The sequence below is a fragment of the Microcaecilia unicolor genome, chromosome 6 (assembly GCF_901765095.1).
Source record: "Microcaecilia unicolor chromosome 6, aMicUni1.1, whole genome shotgun sequence".
In the NCBI taxonomy this organism is placed as follows: domain Eukaryota; kingdom Metazoa; phylum Chordata; class Amphibia; order Gymnophiona; family Siphonopidae; genus Microcaecilia; species Microcaecilia unicolor.
In genome coordinates, this window is record NC_044036.1 from 121,553,273 (window position 1) to 121,578,279 (window position 25,007).

The following is a 25,007-nucleotide window of genomic DNA, read 5'->3' on the forward strand; positions in this document are numbered from 1 at the left end:
ATGTTATGGGCTTTGCCAGGTACATGAACACCCCTATTCTACTTTGCCTCCATTTCTAACCAGGTCACTGGTCATCACTTGAAGCATGGCATCAACTTCAAAGTCTCTTTTTTTTCCTCCCATGATACCAAGAGTTTGGAGAGAATTGTCGAGTTTACTGTCAATTGGCAAATGTATAACTTTCCTATCTGTGTATTTTCAGGCACTATAATGATAGCATTGGGGTGAAAATACATCTACTGACCTGATACTGTCCATATAGCTGAGAGGTGGCAACCAAAGATTATTTGTGTAGAAGCGATATTCAGTCTCCAGATGGCCTAGATCCACACATTTATTACATTGTGCCTAATTTTTTTTATTTCTGTATGAAACACCTTTATGTAAAGAGTCCCCCAAACCTCCTAGATTCTTACTTAATTTGAGAAGGCAGAGTTACAGTCATATCTGACCTCTGCTTTTGGAAGACTATGTAAGAAAAGCAAGAATTGGGGTGTAAAGTTGTGGAATAGAATGGTTGAGACCTTTAAGAACTAGTTATAACTGATATTTAACTTTCTTTCAGCTAATTCTGTTAAAAGCTGAAACTCTCTACCAAAACACAATTTTTTTAAATTTATTTTTAGAAATTTATAAACATAACAAGCAAGCAAAAAGAAACACTTGGTACAGAAGACAAAGTGAACAACAGAACAAAATCAAATATCCTAATTAAGCAAACTTGTACACTCCTCATAGTTTCCAAATACCAGAGAGACCACAGAAACAGCCACATTTGCATGTAATTATTCATAGCCCGTAATATATCGGTAAAAGTCAACCATCTGATTACAATGTTAAATTTTTTGAAGTTGTTTAGGGTCAAAGAAAATATAAGCAAAAACTCATTTTTAAAACTAGAAAACCTAAGATACAGAAAAAGCTCCTGAACACTGCCCCAAAGAATCCTAGCAGACAATCAAGTTAAAAAATATATGACTTTCTCCCTTTTAATCTCCCCACAAAGTAAGAAATGGGAAATCAGTACTGGTCAAACACAGGATCTGAACCTAATGCAAATTTTATCCACTCAGAATTTTAAGATACACTGAAGCCTATGGACACTCGTTAGATTATTGAATGATAGTAATACTGATTTTTAGAGTGCTACTAGACATGTGAGTGGTGATAGATATCCAAAGAGCTTTCTTGGATAAATACACTGATTCTGTGATCCTGTAGAATTGCCCATAGGTTAGCAGCTTCTTTCCAGTTTTGCTGCTCAAGGGGCCCTTTTACAAAGGCATGCTGAAAAATGGCCTGCAGTAGTGTAGACGCATGTTTTGGGCGTGTACAGAATCATTTTTCAGTGCACCTGTAAAAATACCTTTTTTAAATTTTTACTGAAAATGGGCATGCGGCAAAATGAAAATTTCTGTTCGTCCATTTTGGGTCTGAGTCCTTACCGCCAGCCATTGACCTAGCGGTAAAGTGTCACATGGTAACCGGGCGGTAATGACCTGCACGTGTCCAGTACGTGTGTCCAAAAATAAAATGGAGTTACTCCATTTTAGTGCACACTGGGTGCACGTAGAAGCTTACGCGGCTCGTAAAAGGGCCCCCAAGTTTGCTACAGATGAAAATGAGACCTTGGGGTCTGATAAAATAAAGATAACTATACCAGTATAAGGTATAGTCATCCTTTAAAAAAAAAAACAACTGTTCTGTGAAAACATTTTCATGTGCCAGTTTTCACACTAATCACCTGCTTTGTTAGATATACATTGCAATGGCTCATTCATGCAGAATTCTGGTAAATTTTGTGCATAACAGACTATGCATGAAAGTTTGCTATTTGGTGAGCTTAGATGCCATACTGGCCTTTATGGGGCCAAAATTCAGATCGGGGGAGGCAGCTAAGCTAACTCTTACAGTCAGCGGTGAGACCGGATATGCAATGCTGGGCCATTTCCGGTGACCGAAATTGAATATTCGGTTTATTTGTGGTTAGTTTAAAGATAGGCCTGGTATTTTGTCGCCCTGATATGACCGCCAAACGTAGCCAGCGATGCACTGAATATTCGTGGATAGCCGGTTATATCACATAATATAACCGGTTAGCCACTAAGCTAACCGGCTATATCCTGCTGAATATTCGTGGATAGCTGGTTAAGCACTGTTTAACTGGCCAGGTGCCATTCCTGACTTGTTAAATGGCACTGAATATTTTTTTGGGGGGGTGTGTGTGCATAAGTACACACATACATAAATGATAATATGCTAAATATTTACACATGCAATATCTGCATAAGTATGAGCATCTTGGTTATAGAATTGCCCTTAAAATGACTTGACCAAGTTTGCTTGGCGTTTCAATGGCATATACTGGATCTGAATGCCAGCTTCTCTGATTCTCAGTCTATTTCTCCAGCCACTGGGCCACTTCTAACTTGCAACTTAAAATTCTCTCCAGGGCCTCAGGTGGTCTGCAAGTCCTTAGTGACTGTTTTGCTTCAGGGTTTGTTGTATGTTTTTATTGGATGCTTGAGTGATATTGTTTCTTGAATGCCTGTTGTACTCTGTGGCTGTAATTGATTTAAACTTTGAGAAAGGACACACATGGTTTCAATTAGGTGTTTTGCAGCACATTCATCACGTGATGGCTTGCTGCAAATTACTATTATACTCTTGCGAGTGATTGAGAAATGTTATTTAGATGATTAGTTACGGCAAGAGAGTGAGCTAATAAAGAAATGAAATGAACAGGGAAATGTCTGCATACCAGTTCTATTGTTTGTTCGTTATTTTACCATTTTTTTGCAGATCTATTTATTCTGGACCCATTTTTGGTGAGAACATTTTGTTGAGAGTTTTTTCTCTTTAAATAAGATGTGCGATTAAACACATACAATGGATAAGTTCATTAAAACGTAGGGGAAGTCAGGATACATATCTTTGTTATGTGGTCACAAAGTGTGCTTAGCGAGGTGGATTTCTTTGTTTTATGAAACTAACCTAGCTGTATCTCATGAAAGACCCCTGGTGTAATGCACCTTGCTGTTTTACTTTATTTGAAAGATGTTGCTTATGTGTTTATGCTATTGTAGATCATTCACTTGGTGGGATCTATCACTCGATTGTCCAGGTGTTCATGTTGTGATTTTGACTAGAGCTGTTTCCATTTGAAGGAGCGAACCAGCTTTAGATGTGGACTTTTAAACTTTTTCTTTACCCTTCTTTTGCCTAGTCCATATATCTGACCCATACATTTCAAATTTGAATATTTGACAAAAGCCAGATTTTGTGGTTGGAGAACCTGTGGAATCTTTATTTCTTTGTTTTACATTCAGAAGAAGTTGAACTTTGGATTTATATAGGAAGGACCTTGGTTTAGATTGTGGGGTTTTCTTCCAAAAGAGCTGAATAAGACGATTGTTTGAAAGAGGTAAAAATATGTTTCCTAGTGGTGAAATTGTAACCTCCAGTGAAGAATAGCATATTCAACATCTGTTGTATTTATCCAGTATCAAGTATCAACAGGAGAACGTTTGAATTTAATTCATATATGTAACATGATACCAAACTAATGGAAGAAACCAGTAATTGGGAATATACAGTGGTGGAAATAAGTATTTGATCCCTTGCTGATTTTGTAAGTTTGCCCACTGACAAAGACATGAGCAGCCCATAATTGAAGGGTAGGTTATTGGTAACAGTGAGAGATAGCACATCACAAATTAAATCCGGAAAATCACATTGTGGAAAGTATATGAATTTATTTGCATTCTGCAGAGGGAAATAAGTATTTGATCCCCCACCAACCAGTAAGAGATCTGGCCCCTACAGACCAGGTAGATGCTCCAAATCAACTCGTTACCTGCATGACAGACAGCTGTCGGCAATGGTCACCTGTATGAAAGACACCTGTCCACAGACTCAGTGAATCAGTCAGACTCTAACCTCTACAAAATGGCCAAGAGCAAGGAGCTGTCTAAGGATGTCAGGGACAAGATCATACACCTGCACAAGGCTGGAATGGGCTACAAAACCATCAGTAAGACGCTGGGCGCAAAGGAGACAACTGTTGGTGCCATAGTAAGAAAATGGAAGAAGTACAAAATGACTGTCAATCGACAAAGATCTGGGGCTCCACGCAAAATCTCACCTCGTGGGGTATCCTTGATCATGAGGAAGGTTAGAAATCAGCCTACAACTACAAGGGGGGAACTTGTCAATGATCTCAAGGCAGCTGGGACCACTGTCACCACGAAAACCATTGGTAACACATTACGACATAACGGATTGCAATCCTGCAGTGCCCGCAAGGTCCCCCTGCTCCGGAAGGCACATGTGACGGCCCGTCTGAAGTTTGCCAGTGAACACCTGGATGATGCCGAGAGTGATTGGGAGAAGGTGCTGTGGTCAGATGAGACAAAAATTGAGCTCTTTGGCATGAACTCAACTCGCCGTGTTTGGAGGAAGAGAAATGCTGCCTATGACCCAAAGAACACCGTCCCCACTGTCAAGCATGGAGGTGGAAATGTTATGTTTTGGGGGTGTTTCTCTGCTAAGGGCACAGGACTACTTCACCGCATCAATGGGAGAATGGATGGGGCCATGTACCGTACAATTCTGAGTGACAACCTCCTTCCCTCCGCCAGGGCCTTAAAAATGGGTCGTGGCTGGGTCTTCCAGCACGACAATGACCCAAAACATACAGCCAAGGCAACAAAGGAGTGGCTCAGGAAGAAGCACATTAGGGTCATGGAGTGGCCTAGCCAGTCACCAGACCTTAATCCCATTGAAAACTTATGGAGGGAGCTGAAGCTGCGAGTTGCCAAGCGACAGCCCAGAACTCTTAATGATTTAGAGATGATCTGCAAAGAGGAGTGGACCAAAATTCCTCCTGACATGTGTGCAAACCTCATCATCAACTACAGAAGACGTCTGACCGCTGTGCTTGCCAACAAGGGTTTTGCCACCAAGTATTAGGTCTTGTTTGCCAGAGGGATTAAATACTTATTTCCCTCTGCAGAATGCAAATAAATTCATATACTTTCCACAATGTGATTTTCCGGATTTAATTTGTGATGTGCTATCTCTCACTGTTACCAATAACCTACCCTTCAATTATGGGCTGCTCATGTCTTTGTCAGTGGGCAAACTTACAAAATCAGCAAGGGATCAAATACTTATTTCCACCACTGTATACCTCATACATACATATAAACACTTTATGCTTGTATACCATGTCTACATGCCTTCCAGGTCTAAGCAGCCTGTTACAAAATTCCTCTCATAGCCTTGATTTTACAAGTTATTGTCTGAGTAAACTATGTTCTCTGTAGTCCAGTGGAACTCAAATACATGATGATCACACCCAACCATGGGGTCATTTCTTTTCAAATGCACATCCTTTTTTCCCCAAGTTAAACTTGGTAACATGACTTCCATTAAGAGATGGGTGGCCTATATTTTATGATCTCCTAAATTTTATGATCGCAATCAAAAATCACAAATTGATTGGTAATTGCATAGCTGGTTGGATTTCAATTTGCAGTGGAGCCTAAATCTGTTCAATGTAGCTACCCACTATTCCAGAACCTGTGGGATAGTTGTGTCCATCAACCAGCAGGTGGAGATAGGGAACTGAAAATTGAGCTGAGACATATCTCTCTTGGCATCCAGTCCAGCTCCGCTGTATTTTCTATCTCCAGCAGGTGGATGGATACACTTTTCAGCCTCTGGTTCTGAGTGATTTGATCTTGGTCCAGTTGGTCAACTAGTCCCCAGTTGAGCTTTGTAGGTGACTTGAGTCTGCAGAATCATATTTGCAGGTCTTCAGATCCCTGTCTCTGGTGCCCACAAATTTAATTCTTTCGTCTTGTCACCTCTCTCTTGTTTCTTGTGGAGATCTCTTTTTCTAGTACAACAACCTTAAAAAAAAAAAAGAAAGGAGAAGGAAAGAGATTTACTGGAGAATGTGGGACAGACTATCAGTTCTGATCCTTTCTCATCTGGGGAGAGCCATGACTCGCATCTATCTGTTGGGTCTGTGGAGAAAAATAAATTGCAACTTCTCGGGGTGGACTTCTTTCTTACTGCATTGATTAAGAAGACCACCTTGCTGGTGGAAGGGGGCATTGCCCTAAAAGACCTACAGGATAAGAAGCTAGAAGGTTTACTGAAACAAGCCTTTGAAGTGACCTTTGGGCCTTCAAACAACCAGGGTGCAGCTCATTCATGGCAAAAGCATGTCTGAATTGGCATTGACAGTCGGCAACACAAGATGGGCACAATAATGCCCAGTTGGAAGTAGGGTTGGCTTACTTGGTGGATGCTATTTATGACATGTTACGGGTTTTGGCCCTCAGTATGTCTTTGGCTATCACAGCACGTTGTCAACTTGCCGCAAGACCTTCAACTTCAAATACCATATTCATATTTTCACGCTGTATTAAGGACTCACCTATTTCAGCAAGTGTTCCATACATAGATCTGGGCTGATGCTGGAGCAGTGGGTTTGGGCTGGATTTCAGTTGTGTGATTGCCTGTGTTGTCCGAAATGTGTCTGTATATTTTGACTATTTAGCTTTCTCAATGGAGTCGGTGTATGTTTTTAAAACCAATCTTTGTATAAATGAGTTAGTATTTAAAAGATAAAGTCCATCTGTTCTTTCCTATCTGCAATTGGTGTTCCTTTATGTCTTATATTTTACTACTTTTTAATTGATTTTATTGTAAATCGCTTTAATTTGCCTGCAATGAAGGCGGTATATTAAATTTAATAAACGATTGGGCAGCTGATGCAGCATCAAAGTCATGTGTAGTTGAACTGCCCTTTTGGGGCAAGTGGCTGTTTGGAGAATATCTCTGTAACTTGGTGAAAGAACTGGGGGAAACTAAACCACAGCGGATGCTGGAAGATAAGCCGAAAGCCTCTGGTCGTCTGTTTTCAGGGGGCTCTCAATCTCGATTCCGAGTCAGCAGATGGTACTGACCTGATCATCAGCAATATGGTCAGAGGTCCCACATTCAAACACACCAGTCTTCCTTTCATGCAGACAAGAAGTCCTCATCTCAATCAGCTAGAGCGCTCAATGCCTCCTGAGCTTCGCAATGATAGAAAGTTGGTCCTCTCTTCTGCCGGTAGGAGAACATCTTCAGGAATTTTGGGAGGAGTGGGCCAAATTTACATCAGACCAGTGGGTTCTGGATATTCTTATAGAAGATTACAAGTTGAAGTTCTCCCACCCAGTCGCTTCTCTGCTCTTTCAGTCTCCTTTGTCAAATGGTACCAAAGCGGTTGAGGTTCAGGCCACAGTAGATTCCTTGCTGGCGTCTGGACCATTATTCCAGTTCAAAGCAAAAGTAGAGGATGCCACAAAACACAACTAGCCAATGGGATGAAGTGAAAAGTCCTTTATAAAAGCACCAGTGATTGGACCCTACATGGTTCATGTTTCGACGGTGAAACTGCCTGCTTCAGGGATCAAAATACAACTGTTTGTTAATAAAACAAAGCATTTTTTAATCAGTATCAAATGCCATTAAAAATCGATGAAGAAATGTTATAACAATAAAATGAAAAGTCATATGACTAAAACCAGTATAACAATACAACTAAATAAAACAGTCAAAGTGAGTATAAAAATATGAAACTACAATAGGGATACAAATCAAAAGACCACTGGTGCTATGAATAAAGGACTCTTCACTTCATCCCATTGGCTGGTTGTGTTTTGTGGCATCCTGAACTTGCTTTGGACTTTGTACTACATGTAGAGGTTCCTACCTGTTTGTGTGTTTGGTTTCCACTATTCCAGTTCCCCAGGATGAACAGGGACAAGCAGATAGTGGTGACGTTGGTCTTCCTTTGGTGTCAGGGAATCAGAGTTGACCCATCTCTTCAAGCTTCATACGTTGTCCTATTTGGACAGCATTGCTGTGAAAAAGTCCATCTTCTGCAATTGTTGGGTTGGGTGATCAATTTTGAGAAGAGCAGAATAACTCCATTGCAGACGCTGGAATATCTGGGCATTGTATTTGACACAGCAAGGGAGAGGATCTTCTTCACAAAACACAGGAGGTCGAAACTGGTTCATCTTTTCCTCAGTCAAGGCGGGCCCAGGGTCTGGGACTACATCCAGGTTCTGGGGTCAATGACAGCGGCGATGGAAGTGGTGTCTTGGGCAAGGGGTCATATGTGGCCATTACAGGAGGGTCTTCTCAGCTGCTGGCCTCTGATTTCACATACATATGACCACAATACAAACAAGGTGGAAAAGAACCAAGCCCAGGAAATCAGTCCAAAACACCAGGATAAGATGCTCCAAACACAACTTTATTTGGACCCTACACGGTCCGTGTTTCAGCTACAAAAGCCTTCCTCAGGGGTCAATCGATGAGTGCTCAGATATATATCGATTGATGATGGAGTGCATGAATGTCTATCACTTGGTCAAAATGTATGTGACATCTAACCATAACAAATTATGGGTCAAGGACATCCAAATGTTAGGCACGCCCAAGTCCCGCCTTTGCTATGCCTCCAACATGCCCCCTTGAATTTTGGCTGTCCTTGCGACGGAGTGCAGTTGGACACGTCCTACATCGGATTTCGATTACACCGATTTGGACATCCCTGGGAGAAGGGCGTCCATCTTCCGATTTATGTTGAAAGGTGGACGCCCACCAGTGTTTCTCCAGGCAGGTTTTCAGAAAGGATTGGTGTTGGTTTCTCTAAAAATTCAGGTTGTGGCTTTGGCCTGTTTCAGGGGCTGACTACAGAAGACATCTCTTGCAGCTCACCCAGATGTCGTTCGATTCTTGTGGAGAGTGGGCCACTTGCGGCCTCCCTTTGATACGTTGTGTCCAAAGTGGAACCTTAATTTAATCCTTCGGGCTCTTCAGAAGTCTCCTTTGTAGCCAATGTGGAAGGCCTCCATGAAAGATCTTATGCTAAAGATAGCGTTCTTGGTGGCTGTTGTATCAGCACATAGGATATTGGAGCTTCAGGCTCTCTCTTGCCAGGATTCATTTCTCTGCTTTTTGCAGGTTTGGGTCTTTCTGTGTATGGTTCATTCCTGTCGTCTGAAAGTGGTATCAACATTTCATCTCAACCAGTCTGTGGAGCACCCATCCTTTCGCAGAGAGGACAAGGAAGCTTAATATTCTTCCTTGAAGCATAGAGTCTTCATTAGATATATAGAAGACACTGAGTTTTGCAAATTGGACAGACTGTTTGTGCTTTTTGGTAAACAGAGGCTTGGCCTCATGGCTTCTAAGTCCACAATTTCTAAAGGGCTGAAGGAGACTATTGTGTTAGCTTATTTGTTTGTGGGGAAGCAGGCTCCACAGACCTTGCGGGCTTATTCCACGAGGTGCACAGTGACATCCTGGGTGGAGACTATCTTACTGTTTCTGGTGGATATTTGCAAGGCAGCAATGTGGTTGGCACTGCATACCTTTGCCAAGCAGTACAGGGTGGATGTTGTGGTGTACTTGGAAGCCAAGTTGTCCAGAGATTAGAGAGGACTATATGTTTTCTCTCCTGGTTAGTGTTAGGTTAGCAAGTTGTTTAAGGTTTTTGAGTTTATCCTGAGATTATCCTTACTGCTTGTCTATGTAAATACTGATTAGCTGGACTGGATGTCAAGAGAGGTATGTCTCAACTCAGTTTTCAGTTCTCTATCTCCAACTGCTGGTTGATGGATACAACTATTCCACTGGTTCTGGAATAGTGGAAGGACTAATAGAAAGAAAATGATCAGGTAAGACTTCATCAGGGTTATTTTCGAAAGAGAAGGACGCCCATCTTTCGACACAAATCGGAAGATGGGCGTCCTTCTCACAGGGTTGTCCAAATTGGTATAATCGAAAGCCGATTTTGGACGTCCCCAACTGCTTTCCGTCGCAGGGATGACCAAAGTTCATGGGGGCGTGTCAGAGGCGTGGTGAAGGTGCGACTTGGGCATGCCTAACACATGGACGTCCTCGACCCATAATGGAAAAAAAAGGCGTCCCTGACGAGCACTTGGACGACTTTACCTGGTTCTGTTTTTCTTACGACCAAGGCACAAAAAGGTGCCTGAACTGACCAGATGACCACCGGAGATAATCGGAGATGACCTCCCCTTACTCCCCCAGTAGTCACTAACCCTCTCCCACCCTCAAAAAGGTTTTTTCAAAATATTTTGTACCAGCCTCTATGCCAGCCTCAAATGTCATACTCAGGTCCATCACAGCAGTATGCAGGTCCCTGGAGCACTTTTAGTGGGTGCAGTGCACTTCAGGCAGGCGGACCCAGGCCCATCCCCCCCTACCTGTTACACTTGTGATGGTAAATGTGAGCCCTCCAAAACCCACTGTACCCACCTCTAGGTGCCCCCCTTCACCCATAAGGGCTATGGTAGTGGTGTACAGTTGTGGGGAGTGGGTTTTAGGGGGGTTTGGGGGGCTCAGCACCCAAGGTAAGGGAGCTATGCACCTGGGAGCAATTTGTGAAGTTCACTGCAGTGCCCCCTAGGGTGCCCGGTTGGCGTCCTGGCATGTCAGGGGGACTAGTGCACTATGAATGTTGACTCCTCCCACGACCAAAGGGCTTGTATTTGATCGTTTCTGAGATGGGTGTCCTTGGTTTCCATTATCGCCGAAAATCAGAAACGACCAAGTCTAGGGACGACCATCTCTAAAGACGACCTAAATTTCAAGATTTGGGCATCCCCGACCATATTATCGAAACGAAAGATGGATTTCCATCTTGTTTCAATAATATGGGTTTCCTCTCCCCTCCATCGGGACATTTTGCGAGGACGTGCTCAGCAAAACTTGGGCGTCCCTTTCGATTATGCCCCTCCATTTCTCCTTTGCCCTAATTCATCCTATAGATTTCTTTTGGGGCTACAAGCATTTGAGCTCTTGGATTAAAAGTTTTTGAATAAAAATAAAATTGGGCCCATCTTTAATGCTACTGAAAATGCAGCTGTTCCTAGTCTTATCTTGTACATTCCAGGTCTCTGAATCATCATATCTTACTTTCAAGAAACTTCTGAAAATTTGACTATTCAATCAAGCCTTCCAACACAGAGTTTTTTTTTCTTTCTCTAGCCTACTTTTTCCTCTCTACACCTCTTCCGTCTCTTTATTTACTCATTACCACTTTTATGCTCTCTGAGCTGTTATTGTAAACCTCCCAGATGCTACTTAGTTATTTGCGGTATATCAAATACGAATAAATAAATAAACATGCTGGAAGGACATTGCAAGAGGACTGGAGAGCTGCAGGCATCTATTTACCTTGTCTTCTTTTCCCGTGTTTTTCAGATATCCAGCAGTGGAAGGCATTCTGTTCGAATGACTGGTCTTAGCACAATTGACTTCCGAGCTGGGTTTTCCAGAACGCCAACATTGGACTTCAAAGCAACTTCCAGCAGGCCAGTGCAAGGTTAGATTACATCTCCTCATTATACTTTCCATAGTTTGGTGTGGACATAGGCATTTAGAGATGTTGCTTTTTAGCGTAGTGGTCATGCTTTCAAACTCTTTCACCTTTTACGTGGAATAGATTTAACAAGAATAACCCTGGAATTCTCCAGTGGTTGATGGCTCTTGTTTCTACTTATTCTGCCACATCCAGCCCTAGAGTCTACTAGAAGGCTCTACTATTTCCCTGTAACAGAATGTTTTCAGTGTTACCTACTGCTGTCACTCTCCTGGGTACAGCACTATTTTTGAGGTCATTTAAGTTCAACTTTATTTTGTGCTGTGTTAAAATATTCCTTACATAAATAGAAAACATTTCAATTTTCCCCAGAGAAAATAAGGTTACTTCAATTTTTAAACACCAAGAAGTGAACACTTAATCCCTAGCAAGTCACAAGGTTAGCACAATATGCATTCCGATAGTTGTTATGTATGGTTGCATCATTTATGAATTGATACCAGTATATAAGGTCTGGAGGATATATGCCTCTTTCCTGTATTACAAAATGAAAGAAAATAGGATTGTGCTTAGGATATAAGGAATTGAAGTCAATGGTGTCCATTTTCAAAGCACTTTTGTAGCCAGCATTTGATGTAAGTCAACATGTAGCCAAAATGTATTTGTATAACTTTAGGAGGGGCCAGGGCACTCCAAAAGCAGGTCCTAAATTTATCCAGAGATCAGTGCTACTAGGGGCACTTTTTCCCCCTTTGAGAATAGATTCAGGAAATATATGTGCATACATTTATTTATTTATTGGGATTTATTAACCACCTTTATGAAAAGATTTACCCAAGGTGATGTACAGAAGGTACAGTTTAACATAAAACTTACAATTCTGTTAAGAGAATAACAATTGTAAAATGGTCAACAAATTTGTACCTGATGTTTTTAAATTTATTTCTCATTTATAGCCCGCTTATTTACTAACGCCTATGTTTACTAAGGTGTGCTATAGGTGCGTTAGCGGTTTTAACGCGTGCAAATGGTGGACACGCATTAAACGCTAATCTGCCCATAGGAATGTATAGGCGTGTTAGCGTTTAACGTGCCTTAACTTTAAAGACATGTTAAAAATGCTAACGCATCTTAGTAAACATACCCCTTTTAAGCAGGTAACAATAAAAACATTCAGTTACAAATCAGACATATACTAAGCTCTGAAGACTTAAAGTGTGTGCTTGTGGAAATTCAAGAGTTTGTTCACTGCTCCAACCCCACTTCCAGGAACTCCTTGCCGGTACGTAAACACAGTTATGTATGAATCCCCTATATATCAACGATTGTACCCTCAGATCTGATGGAAAATTTAAGAAAAACATTTTTGTGCAAATACTTTTAAAAATTGGCTTAAGAGGAGGGAAAGAACAATTTAATGTAATGAAAGCATTGTTGCAGACTGTGTTCTTTACTACTAGTAATGCTGTTTTTGATACCTGAATTATATATTTCTGTTGCTATAAAAATCACATTTGTAACAGTGTCTGCAGGATTTTTATTATGGGGTACTGTTAGTGTAGCTGGTAATGTTATTAAATCATTGGGGTCAGCTATAGTTTGTACTTGGTGTAGTCGAATTGAAAAAGTATAACTTTTAAATGAAGAGAATGTTTCTCTCGCCTGAGATCTAACATTCATGACCTTTACAGGAATTCCTACATACATCCTACTGAATACTACAGGGATCTCGCCTCCTGCAAGGGTGGACCATCTTGAACTTTTAAATATATCGGGCAGTCCACTCAAAGCCCTTCCTGTGAGATACTATCCTGATCGCAAACCCTATGGTTTGTGGAACGTAACAGATTTCCTTCCACCAGAAGAAGCCTTTTTTCTTAAAATAACTGGTTATGACAACAATGATTACCTGTTCCAGAGGGTATCGAGTGTTTCATATTCTAGCATCGTTCCAGGTAAGACTTTTCCACTGTTATATGGTTTTTGCCGTTTTGGTGCTCTTGAAAAATACTGGACTGGCATTTGAGTTTCTCCTCTTACTACCTGAGAGGGTGCAGTACAGTTACTGTAAGAACTTTCCTTATCCTCTTATCCCCAAATTCTATAAATGGTGCCTAAAGGTAGGTGTGCAGTTATAGAATAGGACTAATTATGTGCATAACATAATTAGCTAATTGGCACTTAATTGGCAAATAACTGTTGTTAAGAAACAGCGCACCTAACGTCTTTTGCATGCTAATTTAAAGGGGCGTTAATGTGGGAGGGGCATGGGTGTGTCGGGGCATTATGACTATACTTGCGAACACTTTATAGAATAGTTGCATTTATGCGCCTAATGGCCGCAGACATGACATGCCTAAAGTTGGGCATGTAACTGCTGACTTTTGCTAGTATTCTGTAGCACAATTGTCATGAAAATGTGCCATTATAGAATACTAACTTAGGGCCTCTTTTACCAAACCATGTTAGCAATCCTGGTGCAGGAATGCTGACAAAGCTCATTCACTTTGAATGGGCTTTATTGGCATTGCCACATGGGAATCACTAGCACGGTTTGGTAAAAGAGGCCCTTAGTTTTTGGGCACCTAACTTTTATTGACCTGTATTGCATTACCCCTTAATGCTCTTCTCATATCAAGCGGCTTGTCTGGACAAAGATGTTCTAGCTTTATTGCTTTCTGTGACAAATTACAGTCACTTTCGTAAGCAAATTAAAACCTATTTATTTAGGACATTTGTCACGAATTGTAACATTTAGTAAGGTTCTTATAATTGACTAGTTCATTGTACTTCCTGGAAATGTCCAGCTTCTTTTAAAAATGTAGTTCACATTGAATCGAGAGGTATACGGCGGAATATAAGTTATATTGTTAATGTTAATGTTGTAAATGAACTGCTGTTGTGAGGAGAGTGGGCACAGAATTACCAGTTTTGACCTTGTCGTAACCTGGAGGACAAATAAAACAAAGATGCTTCCCTGTAACAGATGTTCTCTGATGCTTCCAGGATATCAGTCCACATGGAGAACATCATCCAGCAGAGACAGAGCCAGATGAATGTGAACAAAGTTCTATGTGTTATGGGCTTTGCAGACTAGCATCAGCATATAGCATCTCCTCATTTCCATATAAATCTGTTATTATTTGACGGAAGTAAAGTTTGTGAGAAGTGATATCCTGCTGTCCCTGTTTACAACTGCTACAATTTAGCAACATTGCTTTAAATGAAGACAGTCAGGTTAGCAGTCCTCACAAGTGGGAATCTCTAGATACAGAATGCCTTTACCAAAAAGAGAGGAAAATAGAAAAATAATATGAAACTGGGGAACAAATAACCATCTGCCCGATATTCAGCCAGCGGTGGGCAGCACTTGCATTGCTTGCTGCGGCTGTTCGGTGTGGATATTCCATGCCAGACTGTTTTTGTTCTGTTTAGTGTATCTTTGTGATAGTGTTTTGGTTTTGCCTGTTGTGTTATGCTTTTCCCTTTCCTTATGTGATGATCTGTTTTATTATAAAGTTTATTGTAAACTACATCGATACTGAGGTGATTTTGCAGTATACCAAATTGTACAAATAAATAGTTTGGAGTGTTGTCACAATTTGGGTTTCTGCCAGGTACTTGTGACCTGGCTTGGGCACTGTTTGGAAAACAGGATACTGGGTAGATGGCTACTCTTATGCTCTTATGTAATAAATAAACAATATGCTTAATTGCATTGTGCACACATTTTACATTTGAGATAATTTCATAAGAGACCTATTGGGGAAAAATCTATAAATGTTACTCAAAATTTGGTGCCCAAAAAAATTGGCGCTGAACATTATTCTATATGGGTGTTCCAGGATTGGCACCCTTTATAGAATAGCTCATAATGCTGGGATCTGCGCTCAACTTTTGGCATCAGAATTTACACCAACTGAAACCAGGTATAAGTTGCCATGTGCAAATTGGGCTCGGATCCTCTGAATTCTATAACACTGTGTGCATTTTAATTAATGCCCATGCCCTGCCCATGGCCACACCCCCTTTGCAGATCCGCCCAGAAACACTTTGGAGCTACTGTATAAATGGACACGTATGTGTGTTTTCACACAAATCTGCCATTCCTGCACCATTTCAGTGCTTTGCATCTGTTACAATGCTTTTCTGCACCGAAAATCTTGCACAGAAGTAGTGCCTAACTATTCAGCACCATATATAGAATTTCCTCCTAATATACTGCAGGGGTGTAGCCAGACCTCGAGGTGGGAGGGGGCCAGAACCCAAGGTGGGGGGGGGGCACATTTTGGTCCACTGCCCTGCCATAACTCCCCTCTGCCGCCGCCCCCCCTTGGCTGCCTTGCCGCCCTGCTGCTCCCCACCCACTGCTGCCGCTGTACATCTTGGCTGGCGGGGGTCCCCAACCCTCGTCAGCTGAAGCACCGCTGCCACAAGTACCGTGGCTGATGGGGGTCCCCAACCCCCGCCAGCTGAAGACTTCATCCAGCGCTCGTCTCCGGTGCCACCGCATTGCCTGCCCTGCTCTCTCTTTCCCTCATGTCTAGCACGCTTCCAGACACGAGGGGAAGAGAGAGCAGGGCAGGCAATGCAGTGGCACCGGAGACCAGCGCTGGACAAAGTCTTCAGCTGGCGGGGGTTGGGGACCCCCGCATGCCAAACCAGGAGTCCAGAACAAATTTGAGGGGGGGACCCAGGCCCCCATGGCCCCACATAGTTAATACACTGATATACTGGCATATACACATGAAAAGATCTTTATAAAATTACCTCCTGGATTATATAGGTAAAATTTATTCACTAACAGTTTGCTTCCTTTAGGTGCTCCAAAAGTTACAATGCTGAAGAGAACTCCAGGATACTATCTGCAGCCTGGTCATATTCCCTGTGATGTGGAGAGCCTAATACCTTTCACTGTACATTTTACCAGAAATGGAAATAAACTGGGAATGGATCTATTCTTCAAGTACGTTGCAATTTTCAGTTTCTATAAAGCACCAAAAATAGCTGGGACACGGATTATATGAAAATAGCAGACACCAAAATTATTTTAAGTTAGAAAACATCAAGCACCTTCACTGTTCATTTCTCTATCTTGTGTTTGTGTTTAGCAGAGCCACAGAAAAGCAGGATTTGGGTAGCAAGATAATTCTTAAGAAACAGCAACCAATTCTGGCTAGGTCAAGAAGTGTAGCCAGGTTTTGACATCAGGGGGAGCAGGCCTTTAGTAAAATAGGTTCCGATGCAAATTCTTTAAATTTGTTCAAATTAGTGCAATTTAATCAGTTACAGTGAGGTAGACATGTTTCTGCCTTGCAGCATCAGTTAACTACAGTTTTCTTCTGAGGTACTGAATCTACTTATATATATTTCTGTCTGTGACCCTTCTCACATCCAGTACTTCAAGCTCTGGATCTCTGCTGACTTCTGGGTAGCCTAGTCCCTAGAACTGAGTATATATTTATTTTTCCAGGAATCTGTTATCTCTGTGATCCCCTTAACTTGGGATTCTCTTCAGCACACTCTCTTCACCTATGTTTGCTTATAAACTGTACCTGTGTCCCAGAATGCTAGCCTAGAAGGGTAAATACCTGCATATATTTTAGGTGCAGCTGCTTATACTAGACAGACCTGATATACATGCTTGTGCCTAGATTGCTTAAAGACACGTATAGATAGGACTGTTCTATAATTTACATATGTAACTCTGCACCCAGACTCTGCCCAAGTGTACTCCCACCTTCAAACTATATACCTACCCCCTGATATTTATTTTTATTTGTAGCATTTATGCCCCGCTCTTTCCCACTCAATAGCAGGTTCAGTGCGGTTTACAATGTTTGGGTACAGAGGTATAGCAAAGATTACATAGTTGTATAGAGTAGAAAAGAGGAAGAGGTGTTATTATATGTTTAGCGGTGTTTAACTAGCCAAGAACGGCTCCTGGCCAGTTAAATAGCACCTAACTGGCTATCTGCAAATATTCAGCAGGGCATACGCTTAGTTGATATCTCAGCGCCTAAACCTATGCGCCTCCATTTACACCAGCAAAAATGTGGCGTGAATCCCAGTGCGTAGATTTAGGTTCACTGGGCCATATTCTATAACTACGTGTGTAAATTTTGGAACACCCATAACCACGCCCCTTTTTGCCTGCACGCATAAGAAGTTAGGTGCATTGCATTACAGAATATGCTTAGCAAGTTGTGTGTATAAATTCTAATTATTGCCAATTAGTGCTCATTATTGCTTGTTAAGAGATGTCATCAACGCTGATTAGCTTTTTAAGCTAATTAAGTTATGTGTTTGTTAGAGAATACGCTTGGATTTCGGCTATATAGAATCCAGGGGATAGTGGCTATATTGAGAATGTTCAGCGCAGTGCTTACAAAGTTTGGCCTATCTTTGGCCACTACAAACTTAACTGGCCAGCGCTGAATATTGGCTTGGTTGGTTAAGTTTAAACTGGCTAAAAATAAACTGAATATTCAATGCTGGTCACGGGAAACGGCCCGGCATTGAATATCTGGCCTCACCGCCAACTGCAAGAGATAGCCGGGCTGCCTCCCATGGTCTGAACATTTAGGCACCATGTTATAGAAAAGCGTGTAGCTGGAATATTGGCATTTATGTGCATATATGCACACATATGCATGTATATGTTGGGATTCTGGTCATTTATGTGTGTTCTTGGCGTATACATGTTGGTGCTGTCTTATAAAATTACCCTCAATGAAGGGGTGATTTCCAAAACCCATTTACAAGGGTAAATATGCTACTTGAAAACTGTCCGTTCTTACTGCAGGTTTGCGTATGCGCTGGTGATTCTTTGAATATGTATGGCTGTCAGAACCTACTGTTTTGCTTCGACTGCAGCTGCTGTTTGCCGCCACTGCCCAGTTTGTGTAATGGCTGAACCTGCCCTACATTCTCAAGCAGTCTAATCATCGTGAAAATAAACCCTGGCACCACTGTTTTAGTGCTCTCCAGCAGGACTGTCCTGAGACATGACCCTTGGGGCCCCCACCCCCACCCCACCCCACTCACTGTGCCGTGGCCAAGAATAAGAAACAATGGACTGGGAGCAATTATGGTGCTCCTGTCTCCCTTGTGGCCTGTGCTGTTGTACTGCTCACACAACCCTCAGTATGGCTTTCCAGTTCTGACACCTAGGGGTAGATGCATCAAGCAAACGTAAAAAAAATCAGAAACGTAAAAACCTTTACCGAATCTCAAATAACGAAGCATGCTCCAAAAACACAGCCCCAAAAAGTTTGGTGCGGTATTGGAAAGAACGATGCACTAATCCCCATCGGTAATCGGCTCGTAAAGCATGCGCAAAGCAGCTGCTGGCTGCTCTGCGCATGCCAGAAACGTAAGAACAAAAAGAAAACACAAACACGTGGCTCCCCACTTTCCCCTGCATGTCTCCACAAACATTAAAGGATCGGGAGGGGGCAAAGGCGCTCATCAGCAGCGTCCTGTATGGATGGCCTTGCCTTGCCCCCCCCCCCCCCCGAGGTCCCCGCTGTTCCCCGCTGCTCCGTTTGTGAAATAAAAGCTTTTAAAAATGAAACCTTTGCAGTTGCTGGGCTCCCCCTCCCTTCCTGTGTCTCTCTTCTTTAGTCGGCAATGCTCCGCCTCCTGCCCTCCTCCACCTCCGTGCCCCGCCCCCCCGAATTTGTCCCCGCTGCTCCCCCCCCCCACCGGACCCCCCCTTCACCACAATGGCCGGTGCAGCGCCTCTCACCTATGTTTGAAGGCGCTGCACAGGATGGATCAGCTATTCTTTAGCTCTTCTGTCTCCTCCGATGTCTCCTTTTTCTTCCTGTGTCCGCCCTCCTCTGACGTCAGTTATCTACGTCGGTATGGTTAGTGCATTCCGAATTGTCTACATTTCAATGGTAGTTTCTCATTTGCATTCCAGTTTCGTTAGCTGCTACTACCGTCGAAAAATAGGCTTTAGTGCATGGAAAGGATAGAAAATTCTTCCTTAAGGGCTCATTTAACGATGAGTGCATCTGGGCCCTAGTGGGGGCCCTCTCTCCTTCACTTCTGTGCAGTGGCGTAGATAAGTGGGACGCCAGGGGAACAACCGCTCCCCCAAATGGACTTTGGATGGTGATGGCGCCTATTTTTCAGCTGGTCTGTTGCATTTATGCTGTGTGTGCACTGAAATAAATGTTGTCAATTGTGAGGGATCATAAAAAACATATTTCTGCAATCGGTAACCGACCAAACCCTTGCACGGATATTTAAGGAAAAATGTGGCTCCTACTTGAAGTGTCTGTTGCCTTAATTGAAGAAATTGCTGATGTCTTTTTTGCGTGTCTCTCGACACATCAGGATAAATTCAAACTTTAAATCCTTTAAACAATTTGTCTTTCTTTTGGGAAAAAAGTCTCAGAATCCAAATTTTATCCGGTGATAATGCTACTGTAGCCACTAAGGTAGTAGTTGTTAATTGTTCCAGGTCTGTTGTTTCCAGTAGGGTTGATTGTCTTGCAATGGTTTCTTATTTTCTCTTTTAATGGGGAGATAAAAAAACTTGCTCAAAGGGGGGGATATTTTCCTCCCCAATTTCTAAAACCTCCTTAAGGTAATTTTTTAAACATTTCTCGAGGTGAAATTAGTTTTTGAACAGGAAAATTAATAAAGCGTAAGCTTTTACTTCTAGAATAGTTTTCAAAATTTTCAGATTTTCTTCGGAGGTTTACCAAGTCTTTAAGCATATTATTTTGAACTTGAATTGTACCTTGCAAATCTTTTTCTTGGTGTTTCACCTGCTGATTCATAGTTTCCAATGCATTTTCAGTTTCTTTTAAATTCCCCTTTAAAGTAGTTATTTCCTCTGATATTGCCTTAACCTGAGGGCACATTGCCTTTGCGAAGTCAGCAATTAAGTTCCACAAATTATCTAAAGTCACTTTTTTCGGTTTGTTAGGAGAAAAGGAAAATTGTGTGGTCAGTACCTCAGGTTGAATTGCAGATTTTACCTCCTCTTGAATAGGCAGCAAAACTTACCCCAACGATATCTCCTCAGCTGTTCCCAGAGAGATTGAAGATCTCTCCGATTCTCCCTCCGCGTCTTTCTGTACCTCCCGACCTCGAGCAACTGGGATCTCCAGGCTCGAGGGCGCCGCTATGGGAGAGCTGGTTCCTCGAGGTTGTGGGGGCGGAACTCGAGTATCGGGGCTTAACGAGACTTCCAGCCCTTGGTTCCTCTCCGACTCTCCACTTGCATTGGGTGGAACAAGCGGGCCGCCCTCCGACATTAATGTTTCCGTGGCCCATTGAACAAAAGGTAATATGGACTCTGGGCGACGCGGGGGGGGGGGGGGGGGGGGTAGCGGCAGCGGCCCGGCCCCTCTGTTTAGGCATTTTTTAACGCAGTAAAGGAGCGGGCTCAAACATGTCCGTATCCTGCGGCCTCACACTTCAACTTCAAAAAATACAAGATCCAGGGGAGATTAAACTTGCAAACATAAACTATGTACATATTTAGAACATCCACCATAAAAAAATACCACAGACTCTCTAGACCTCTGTTGCTTATGTGAGGAACCCCTGAGGGTCAGGGAAGAAGGGATCCGGGAGAGGAGCAAGATGGGTAGGTTTCATATCCGGGATTCCAACTGCAAGTCCCAGGATCCTAGGGGCTGGGAAGCCACACCCCCATAGAGGCATAAGTTTCCCAAGCGTCGGAGAAGGGAGGAGGACTACAGTTCCCAAGAATCCCTGCAAAGCCCTGGGGGCAAGCAAAGGGAGCAGCAAGGGAACTAACTACAAGTCCCAGGATCCCGAGGGAGAGGAGGGGGATTGGCTGAGGAGGAATAATTAGGAGGGAGAGGACCAGCTGGGGACCATAACGGGCAAGGAGCCCATGGAATGGGAGGTGGAGAAAGAGGTTGGAGAGGAGATCCAAGCCCAAGATGACTGGGGAAGTGAGCCCATGTAGATTGCTGCTCTAGCTCAGGTACAAGGGAAGAAGTTGAAAGGCTTCATAACAAACCTTCTTCACGGCTGGGGAAAGCTTGGAGGAAAAGTTAAGCAGCTGTTCCACTCAAGGGGGAGAGAGGTGCTGTGCTGTAAAGCAGTGAATGATTTGAGCTGTGGCCAGAAGTCAGACCCGGCTGGAGAAAAAGGTAGTGACTTGAACTGTGCCCAGGAACCTGGCCATGCTGGGGAAGCAGTGAGTGATTTGAACTATGTCCAGAAGTCATGCATGCTGGGGAAGCAGTGAGTGATTTAAACTGTGTCCTGAAGTCTTGCCATGCTGGGGAAACAGTGAGTGACTTGAATTGTGTTCAGAACACTGCCATGCTGTTGAAACAGTGAGTGATTTAAAACTGTGTGCAGGAATCAGGCCATGCTGGGGAAGCAGTGAATGATTTAAACTGTATCCAGAAACGGTGGCTGGCTGGGAGAAGGGACAGACTGTGTCTGGAAGAGGAAATGTCAGCCTTGCTGATGGAATAAAGCGGTTTTAAGCATATATTTGGAGTCTGCTTCTGGGAGTGCTGTGTCCAGGGAAGGGCCCTTCCAGGGTCAGGTGAGTTCATACCTGCAGGAAGGCCTGAAGGTGGTGGCCTGCTGACACTTAGGCTGTGCCACTATAGCCATCCCAGAAAGGGAGATTTCAGCATAATGATCTTAACCTCCCCAGTATTCTAAAATGGTATGATCCTGCTGCTAGGAGCACACAGGATAGGTGTCCCAGAGGCTCTCCTATTTTTCCAAAAGCAGCAAGGCAGTTGTTTCTAAGGAGCTGTGGCTCACATAATCCTGGCCTTTAGAGCCTGAAGTTAGGATTTTCAGTTTTGTAAAGTCTCAGAAGTAATGATTAAGGGGTTAATTATTAATAAGGCATTTCAACACAAATATGACAGTATACACATGTAAAATGCCACTTGTACAATAGCACCATGTGTAAAAAGTGTACATGATGATCAGAATGTGTGCTCTTTTACGTGATGTGGATGTAGGTGTTTTGGTATTTATATTTATTAAAACTTAATTTACCGCCCAATGCCAAAAGGAGGAGCTAAGCAGCTTACAATAAAATTCTACAATAAAATAAAATAAAAATGAAAAGAACTCCATTTTAGATAGGACAGAAAACAACCAATCATACAAGACCATTCATGAAAAACATTACGCACTTCAAACCTAAAAAGCTGCGTACCAAGGATCATATCAATGACTGAAAAATGAAAAGGAATTAATCAAAGGATTGTTGAAAATAATGAGCTTTTAAAAGAACGTTAAACCTTTGAAATGACATCTCAGATCATAGAGTACCTGGTAGATAGTTCCATAAGGAAGGAGCCAAACAGGAAAAAGCAGAGTGTCTAGTAGCCTCATAATTAATAAACCTTGGATTAGGTATAACCAATCTATGCGAATCAAGAGATCTAAGTTGATGAGCAGGAGTATAAGGAGTGACCAGGTTAGATAAGTACAAATGAACACCAGAGTAATACACCTTGTGGATGAAGGTGAGAGTTAAAAAAAAAAGAAATTTGATAGGAAGCCAATGTAACTGATATTGTAAAGGGGATGTGTGTTCCCACCTATTAGTCTTCTGGGTGGAGCGCAGAATAACTTAGCTTCTTATCTTCTTATGAAAAGTTGTTAATCTTTTATAGATGACAATATGCCGGTCAGGAGGTTCATAATCCATCATGCATGTTTCGCCACACCAAGCATTTTCAAGGAATGGTCCCCTATAAAATGAGCAAGGGGTGGCAATATTAAATCTGCCCTAGTCCATATTACTTATAATACTTTTAACATACAAGTTTGTTCACTTACCATTCCTTGAATTTTAGAAACACCTATGCCCAATGGGCAGGGCGTGGGCTTTTAATAAATTCTATGTACATTGTTCTAGAATATACCCATTTTGTGTCTAATTTAGGCATTGGAATTTATGCTAAGTAAAATATGGCATAAATGGCCGTGACTAAATTTGATCACGTGGAAAGGTGCTCGACGTATTCTATATACCATATGGAAATTTAAGCCTATTCTGTAAAATATAGACGTACTTTATAGAATTTGCCTAGGTGTATTTTTTTTCCGCATGGAATTTGAGGCCACCATTTATAGAATCTAACCCTATGTGTACAAATGTCCAGGGCTTCATTTTAGCCATGCTTTCTGCAGGATTTTTGCTTAAGACACAAAGGCGATAGAAAAATAAAAACTTTATTATAGTAACAGAGTGACAGTAGATAAAGACCAGCCTGGTCCATCCAGTCTGCCCAGAAGGGTGGCCAGGGTTGAACCTGTCACTCTGCAAGTTCTTTCTCCCTTCATGCTCTCTCATTTTTTTTTTGTGCAAGTCAGTTATATTCTACTTGATTGAAAATATTCTGTACTTTTATTCACCCTCTTCCTACATAGGGATCCTCTGTGTATATCCCACGCCTTTATGAATTCCATCACCACTTTCATCTCCACCACCTCCTGCAGAATTGCATTCCAAGCATTCACCATTATCTCTGTGAAAAGTATTTCCTGATGTTGCTTTTTAGTTCTCTCCCTTGCAGCTTCATTTCTAGTTCTGTTTTTGAAAAATGTATTTGTTCATTTATATCTTCCAAGTTTATTAAACCATTTATGATATCTCCCTTCTCCCTCCTCTCATCCAGGATATACATATTCAGGTCTTCAAGTCTCTTCTCATACATCTTCTGGCAGAGACCTCATACAATTTTGATCACTTTCCTCTGAACCATTTCGAGTCTTTTATGTCTTTTGCAAGATACGGCTTCCAAAACTCAACACTGTACTCCGAGTGTGGAGTATTATTAATAATAAGAGCATTATTATCTGCTGGTAATGTCCTTCTTTATGCAGCCAAGCATTCTTCTGACCTTGGCCACTGCCTTATTCACATTGTGTCACCACCTTGAGCTCATAGGCGGTTGGTGGCCCAACTGTTTGGGGAGGCTAAAGGGGGCGGGGTTAGGGGGTGGAGCTTACACCCATAATTGTCTAACACGCAGGAAAAAAATAAGTAAAAATAAAATAGTCACAATTCATACCATTTATTAAATTTAGATATTAGATATGTATCATATGTCAAAGAATAAAGTGGTTGCTCAAAGCATATACTATCCACAATCGCTCAACTGCAAAACACTATGCACAAATTTGTGCAAAAACACTCTCAGAACCTTACTGTACCATAAATATTACACTGGGCATACCCTAATACACCAATATATCATCCTTACGGAAAATGCAGACCAACAATATGAAGCAAGGGATCATAATATCACAATTCTCATGTAGAGCCACAAAACATCCTTTTAGGGTGGATAGTGTTCACAATGAGTTTCTTTTATTAATGACCATCAACAGGTAGTGTGTCATGATTTAGGCTGTACACCCTTTCTGATCTTTTGGTGCCACCTCAGTAAGGCCAACACACAATCTCTCCACTGCAAAACACTATACACAAACTTGTGCAAAAACACACTCATAACCTTATCAAACCATAACAGCACTAATTCCAAGGACAGGATGAGCTACAACCTTATGTGTGGAAAGGCAGCACTGTAATTACACCGGGCTC

General features: G+C 42.2%; 1 protein-coding gene across 2 annotated transcripts in view; it reads left to right on the plus strand.

Annotated features, from left to right (window-relative positions):
• The window catches only part of HMCN1 (hemicentin 1), a 672,624-nt gene that overhangs the window by 142,783 nt on the left and 504,834 nt on the right, over nt 1-25,007 (plus strand). For both annotated transcript variants that reach the window (XM_030206904.1, XM_030206905.1), the window contains exons 7-9: nt 11,305-11,425; nt 13,114-13,377; nt 16,244-16,388. In XM_030206904.1, coding sequence (XP_030062764.1) covers nt 11,305-11,425; nt 13,114-13,377; nt 16,244-16,388 — 530 coding nt within the window. The remainder of the gene's footprint in view (nt 1-11,304; nt 11,426-13,113; nt 13,378-16,243; nt 16,389-25,007) is intronic.